The sequence below is a fragment of the Chanos chanos genome, chromosome 5 (genome assembly GCF_902362185.1).
Source record: "Chanos chanos chromosome 5, fChaCha1.1, whole genome shotgun sequence".
Taxonomy (NCBI): domain Eukaryota; kingdom Metazoa; phylum Chordata; class Actinopteri; order Gonorynchiformes; family Chanidae; genus Chanos; species Chanos chanos.
In genome coordinates this window covers 45069594-45077461 of record NC_044499.1, presented here as the reverse complement: position 1 = coordinate 45077461, position 7868 = coordinate 45069594, and the positions used below count along the sequence as shown (strand labels likewise).

Genomic DNA, 7868 nt, shown 5'->3' with positions numbered 1-7868 from the left:
AATTTGCATTTTTTAAAATTGATAAAACAAGCACTTTCAAGACAAAGCTTTTCAATGTGAGCGTTGTATTTGCTATAATGTTGGGAGCTGACTTTCAAGGCTATTTTTAAATGCATATTTTTAACATGATGTAATGCACTTTTTAAAATTAAGTCTTTGCTAACCTTTTTTGTTATTTATTAAAATGTACTTTAAATAATACAACCTTTCTTTGGGAGCTAAGTATTCATATTTAAAAAAAAAAATTGGAAAACTTGAGATCTTATTACTTATTTACAGTGACCAAATAAACAAAACAGGTAAAATTAGACACTGGGATCATCGAGCAATATGGCAATTTCAGTGATGTGAATTCAACATCAAAATCAGACCTTGTCTTACTTTTCCTGTCTGTTAGCCCTTTGTCAAAATTTTCCTGTCTGTAAGCCCTTTGAAGACCTCACCACTCACAACTTTAAAAATTTTGTCTTGTCAAATATCCTCAAAAAATAAAATCTCCAATTTTGATACACAAGCTTGTTCTGAATCTTGCCTGGTATTTTCACTGCCTTAGTTAATTTTGTAAGAGAAATTCTTTATTTTTTCTTTGTGTTCATTGCCATAAATTATCCATGTAATTCATCGTCAATCCTGCATCAATGGTTTGTTAAAAAAAAAAAAAAAAAACACTCGGTGTCAAATTTAAGAACTATTTCCTGTCAGTAAAGATTTTTATAGTGTTAATGGTACTGTTTTCAGTCATTCTCACACAAGATGCTAGAAAAAAAGCATCTTAAACTATTGGTCTTAAAGACAAGATGTAGAATGATTTTCTTTTCGCCCAACCAATGAAATGTCCAATTACTGAAATACTATATCAGAATAGAACCATATGTCAACAAAGGTGAACTAACCCATTAATAATGAGGAGACTTTAACATTTTCATTTAATTGCTGCACACTTTATGTTATGGGATTGTAACATTTGCATAGGATTTTACATGAAACAACAAAAGGCAAAATATTCCTTTTTGTTCCTCTAATGTGATTTGCTCATGTTTGATGCAATACATTTTATTTACTCTGCCTAAACAACCCAAGAGTAGCTGAACATTTCAACATGTTTCTCAGGAAAACATCTGTTGCATGTGATCAACACATTGCGTCACAAATGTACCACTTACATTTTCAGCTACACAACAAGGTCTGTTGAGTAATTCTTTGTATCAGTTCCTGCACAAGCCACTTAACCAACCGCCTTTTAGGTCAGTTAAGGTCAGCTCATTAAACTGTATATTGAGAGAAGATACCTTTTGGATATTTTAGGTGGCTTTTTTTTTCACAGTATAACCCTTCTGTCTAAGCCTGGAGGAAACTCCTCTGTCTAAGACTGCATACTGTCTGCTCGCATTTCTCATAATTCATCTCATGAATCATGAGATAATTCAAGATGTAAACAAAATTTCAAGTTGATACAACAATATAATCAGAATGAGATCAATAACATAAGAGTATTTGTGATAACAGGAGTTTTATTAGTTTACCGTCACTGTGTTAACTTTGGTTACATGTTACATTAGATTTAAAGTCTAAGGTGAATCATTTGTTTGAGAAAGGTTTGGCTGAATACTTTAACATAGTTTCTCATGAAGCAATCGAGGGCAAATTTATTGTTGACCAATCAGTAACTGAATTGTACACATTTTCTCTATTTCTGGATATCCCTCTGTCTTTGACGTACAGTGTAGAATTTTACCAAAGACTTTGACATCAGTACGTTAGATCTGAGTTAGAGGTATTTCTTCAGGGAGTAATTTTTTTTTTTTTTTTTATTTAGATCAGCATTTGAAAAACAAACATAACACGATAGCTTCAGTTTGATTAAATGACTCTCAGCAGTCTAAACATACTTTCAAGATCACTCACACCATGCTCACAGGATATACCTCCTAAAACACAACAGATACTCTGTTTGGTGGAGGGATGGGACCACCCATCCAAAACAAAATCTTAAGTTGTTCATAAAACACTAGCTCTGCTCCACTGTAGTGGCTGAGAGCATACAGTACGGTGCCAAGAGGGCATGTTCACATCTGCTCATGGCTCCTCAAGAGTTTCCAGGAAAGTATCTCTAGGGCAGCAGTTTGTGTGACTGTCTTTGGGAAGGACCCACGCCCTTGAAAACAGTATTTGTGTTACAAAGAAAACAGGTCTGGATGGGTCTGCTCCCGACCTGACTTTTAATAAATGGCCTCCCATTATTTTCAACAAAGCAAAGGATAAGTTCCACAGGTATAACGAACATGAATCAGAGAGAGAAAATAGGAGCAATTTATCTTTACAACCTTGATGATTCACACTGATTCACGTTAAATCTGATAAAAAACAAAATGATAAAACTTGTGACTTCAGTGAGTAAAGGTGAGAACATGCATTAAATGATTAGGATTATAAACATTTTTTTGTCTGTGCTAGTTTTCTGAGCTGCTGAAAAAAATCTAGGCTGCTCCTTTCCACAGTATTTAATGATAAATGTTAACTTCTATCGAGAGTAAAAAGTATGCTTACTCAGTAGAACTTGAACAAAGATTGTTCAGCATTCTTATGAATTTCTCAAATGATTCATTGCACAATGACTAGATAACGTATGGTTGGAAGTCATGTGGGATTTAATTGTTATTCTTTTCCATCAATTGTTGTAAAAAAAACAACAACAACAAAAAAAACCCACCTTTATTTATAGGAGACAAGTCAAAATTCGTTTGTTATAAAGAAGGCAGCATAACATTTTGTGGAATACACAAAATCATCATTATGAAAAAAATTCTTATTCACTTTTGCCTAAGGAATTCATACTGCATATATGGATGATGATATGGTTTCACATATGGTGCAACTAGGGAATAGTACGTGTAGTTGACAGAGTTGTAGTTTGGCAAACTATTAAATTAAAGAATCAAGATCACGATACATACTGTGTGTGGAGAGGGACTGCTGTAGGAAGTAGGAGCCACAGATAACTGCAAAACTCAGACAAACACTAACATTACTGCCCAAATATGGCAATGTTCTGTCATGAGTCACTTCAGTAAACTACTTCAGAACTGTTTCAGTGTGTCTTGGTATAGTTTACACGAGTCCCTTCAATTTTACTGGAGGCCTGCGACACCGTTTTCAAAGGGAAAATCCATCATTCTGTTTGTTGAAGGTGGTGGAAAACACCATCTCAGAATTTTACCTGGGTTTGAGATTTTGGTGACAAGGGCGGCTGTGGCATGTTGGTTTACATTACTTTCATGCCCATCTAACCACTCGTGCCCATCTAATCACTTGTGCCTTGTGGATGAGAGAATCAGTCTTCCCCATTCCCACACATGTCAAATATATCCCCCAAATCACCCCTCTTTCAAAGTCATCGGGATCTCCTCATCTTCCTGTGGTTGCTGATAAAGTTGCTGACTAAGCCTGTTTAGCACAGTCCTAAATGCCACAAAACATGATAGGATATTAATGACACACTCTGCAGTCACACCTGTGTGAAAACCCTTCCTTTCAAAATAGACCTACTTTGTATACCTCACTTACTCATATTTCCCCTTTAGTTTGGTAATTACTTCTGTAATATGTAGCTGGGGTTGTCTCTGAGACTCATTCATTCTCATCCTTTGGGCCTTTTGTACCGGCAAAACATATATCATTGCTTTAGTACATCAGCTGTCTTCTTGCAACTCCAAGCCACTGTTTTAAGTCTTAACCAAAAAATGCTAAACTAGTCAAATAAACAGTGTGTGTGTGTCAAAGATGAATAAATCATTAAAACATCCTGTGTTCAATCAGATCATTATCAGGAAGGACGTAACGTCATCCTCTGAATGTGCAGAGCATACTCAGTTCCCCAACTGCTTATTGAGTCACTAACACTTCACTAACACACTAAGCCACTATCACTTCCGTTTCACAGTATTGTGTTCTCCAGAACCTTAATAGCACTAATGCTTTTCCCATTAAACTTCCCCATTAACTAGCAACATCAGCTCACTTTTATTCACTCTCTATTTATGCAGCTGCTTTAGGACAAATATTGACAAAAACGGAGTTTTCTTTCTTTATTTCCTTGATTATAGATAAGAGGAAGGGCTGGTCCTAACCACTGAAACATCAGAAGTGATCACACAGTGATAAAAACGAAATGTAAACAAATTTAGAGTTTTCTAAAGTGATCTTTGGGAACATTTCTGTAGCAATAATTACATTACATTGAATTTGATCATAAAGAATATGATGTGAGAGACACTGGAAAAAAACAAATATATGCAATATACTGCAAGCTCTGTGGTCAAAAGGGGACACAGAGATCACATACTGTCTGGGTATAAAACATCTCGAACCCAAGGACGGTATAGGGTAGTGCCATGATAAGGTGCTTTTGTCTCTTGCTGACACACTAGAGCGGGAGAGATGCAAGAAAAGGCCAGCCGACACGGACTTGAAGAAGGCCGTCGCCTTCATCAAAGAGAGAGCCAGGCCTTTCTCAACCAAAAGACCGAAGCCCAATGTGCTGCAAACCGGCAGGTCGACGTGGGAAGGAGGCTGAAGTTCCAGGACGTGGTTCACACAACCCTCTGTCCAGACACTGTATGGTGGTCCACTGAAGACCAGAAAATAATTCTGGTTGAACTGACGGTGCCGTGGGAGGAGGGATGCGAAGCGGCCCACGAGAGAAAGGCCTTGAGGTACCAACCCTTAGATCAGGGGTGCAAGGACAGGGGACGGCAGGCATGGTTGTTCCCCGCGGAGATTGGCTGTAGAGGTTTCCCAGCCAAATCAACTCTGACAACTTGTTGTCAGCTCTGGGCCAGGACGAAAGGAGCAAGAAACAAGCAGTTTGTAGGACGGGGAAGAAGCAAAATGAGCCTCTTGCTGGATATGGAGTAGGCTAGAGGAGGGAGGCTGGAAGCCAGGAGCAGATGGGCAGTGATTTGGCCATCGCTGCAGGCCCACCAACTGGAAAGTGTCGTGGTTAAGGGTCGAAACACTCAAGGAAGGTTGGGTACCACCTGATGACATCTGTTCCTGGCCGCAGGCTATGGTTACCTCATAAGGTAACCGGAGAATACACCCCAACAGGTGTATGTCACAACTATGTGTATATTTCTCTTTCTGGTAAATGAGCTATACGACCATAAACAAACATGTTTATTGTGGGTGTATCTAAACACCTGCTCCTGGGGCTATTCCTAAAGGCTTAACAAAAAAATTTCAAAGTTTGTACTTCAAAAGATTTCAACTCCTCCATGTCTGAGTCCCAGTCAGCCTCAGATTGACTGAACAGCACTGAAAAAAGATGCATTAGCCAGGTCATGTTAGAAATATAATGCCAGCACAATGCACTGATAAACCATGCAAGACTATATAGCAAGACTATACATACATAGCAGAGCTCTGAAAATAAGGTATGCTGAACAGTATGCTGTCATTCTTTTTTGTGTGTGTTATACAAAGTCTATATGGATTTACATACAATGAGGTTTACCTTTTCTCTGGGGTGCAAAGGATAAAGTATGTCAGTATTCAAGACAATGTGCAAAACGGATAAATTCACCATAACTAAAGTGAGAGGCAGCTTTAGAATTGAATCAGCAAAACGGAGCAGCTTTTGAGACCAAGTTCATCGCCCAGCTTTCCCGGACACGGCAATCATTTCCAGTGTGGGTAAGTGGGGTCATGGGCAGCCTTGTTTTTATGCAGCAACAAGGAAATGCACTGTCAGCATACAGGTGTTCATACTTGTCCAAGTGATGTATTATATGTTTTCATTATAAAATAATATGAAAAACAGAGATTTAAATACTAACAAGAAGTAGTTACCAATATTAATGATGACAATGATGGAGTGGATGTTTGTTGAACTTGTAGTCTAAAAAAAATGTATCTACACAAATCAAGTAAAAAAAAAAAAAAATACACACACACACACACACACACACAAGGTGATCTGATACAGTGATTTCTGAGGAAATGTTGAGGTGCATACTTTTCAAAATTCAGTTTACAAATATGCAAAATGACAGTATGATCAAGGAAATGTTTAACAAATGGGCAATCAAGTCTGTTTTGTTGGATTCAAAGTTCCAGGGATCACAAGGCTGCCATTTCCCTTAGGCTGTATTTTGCTGACCTCAGCAAGGGTGTTATCTAGACCCAGCTAGCTGGTTCACAGGGAGTTTCATATATTCACAAATGGACAGCTACAAAATGAGAACGCTCCCAAATCCACCTGAAGAAGATGGCAGAGAAGAGAAAGTCTATGGAAATGTTTTTGCTGAACTTGAATCAGTAGACTTGCCACTGGGGACAACCTTAAGGTAGTGTAATGGCACTCACATATACAGTCATTAACAATGTTTTGAATTGCTCAGGTACATCGGCTGACATCAATGAGGACGAATAGTGTGAATCAGGCAGAACACTAAATTCCATAGCAAAGGGGGTGGAGGAAAGTAATCTTCAACTCCGTCTGAGGAACGATTGGTTAATGATCTATATTGCTGATGATGCTGATGATAGATGGGTGGATGGATGCTGTTTATTTTATAATGTTGAGAAAATCCTAATTTAAAGGAATTTATTTTCTGTTTATCCTAACTATGCTTTGTGTCGTTATTATTGTTTTTTTTTTTTAATAAAATACTACAGTCAATCCTCAAGACTAATTTAAATTCCGAATAATGCAAACCAGTACAAGGTTACAGAAAAGGATGCATACTTTACTTATACCTGCGCTATAAATATTTATTTTCAAAGTGCGCTCAAAGAACACGCATGACCGAAATACGAGGCTACACAGTACATGGTTTTACCCACTAGTCACCTTGTCTCACATCTCCCCCTATTGGTGGAACATGGCAATGATCTCTTGAACCGCATTGTCACAAATTGCCTCAGTGAGATGAATATAACTAGCTAACATGGCGGAGAATGAAACCTTGGAGAGTATCACGGAACATGAACGAATATTACAAGAAATTGAAAGCACTGATACAGCCTGTGTTGGACCAACACTTCGGTAGGTGAACGTGGCTTATTTCGGAGTCTCCTTCATTCGTTTGCTATTTGTCGTCCATTGGTAATGATGGATGGTGTCAGGCCTTTGTTTGCTAGGTAGATTAGCCAGCCTAACCTACTTGATAGCAAGCACATATTACCCAGGAGTACTATAAAGGAAATCAGTAACCTTCATGGCTGAATGTCCTTTGCCCAAATTTGATTTTTTTTAGTGTCTGTCTTAGTGCAGACGTACAAAAGCAGGAAGTCGACACAGCTCTTCGTGTGTTTGTGCTCAAGGAAGCAGTGTAGATGTTGCCATCATCATTGATTTTGTCGCTAAGTCAGTGACCGTTAACCTAGCTACCCTATCTTGCTATAACAGCATTGTCAACCTCAACCAGATGTCTACAACAGCCAGTTTCGTTAGCAAATGTTTTAGTTGTATTGAACTGATAGTGGTACGTATTTCAGAAGTAGTTACTGAGTTGGTTGTTTATCACCATGGCTGTTATGGCTAGATTTAGCTAGTTACGTCACATAACGGACGTTAGTGATGCCCTCACATTTGCTGACTGTCCATATGGCCAAAAGGCGAGATCTGTGTGTGCTGACTGAAAAAAAAATGACATAACATAAACATAACTTGGGAAATGTATGACTAACCTCGTTTAGTTACCGCTGTGTGACGGACAGCCAGGGCCTATCGCTGTGCCACCAGCAACAAAACCCCCATTTTCCTGTGACAGCCGGCTAAAGTTAACTAACGTTAGCCAAGAGACTGTCCTCATGAAAACATGTGTGTGCACTAATATTGACAGTTAATCGTGACATTAGGCTATATT

At 38.4% G+C, this 7868-nt stretch overlaps 1 protein-coding gene across 1 annotated transcript in view; it reads left to right on the top strand.

Annotated features, from left to right (window-relative positions):
- Positions 1–6933: 6933 nt before the first annotated feature.
- The window catches only part of exoc6 (exocyst complex component 6), a 31063-nt gene continuing 30128 nt past the window's right edge, over positions 6934–7868 (top strand). The window contains exon 1 of the mRNA XM_030773572.1: positions 6934–7045. Coding sequence (XP_030629432.1) covers positions 6948–7045 — 98 coding nt within the window. The 5' untranslated portion in view covers positions 6934–6947. The remainder of the gene's footprint in view (positions 7046–7868) is intronic.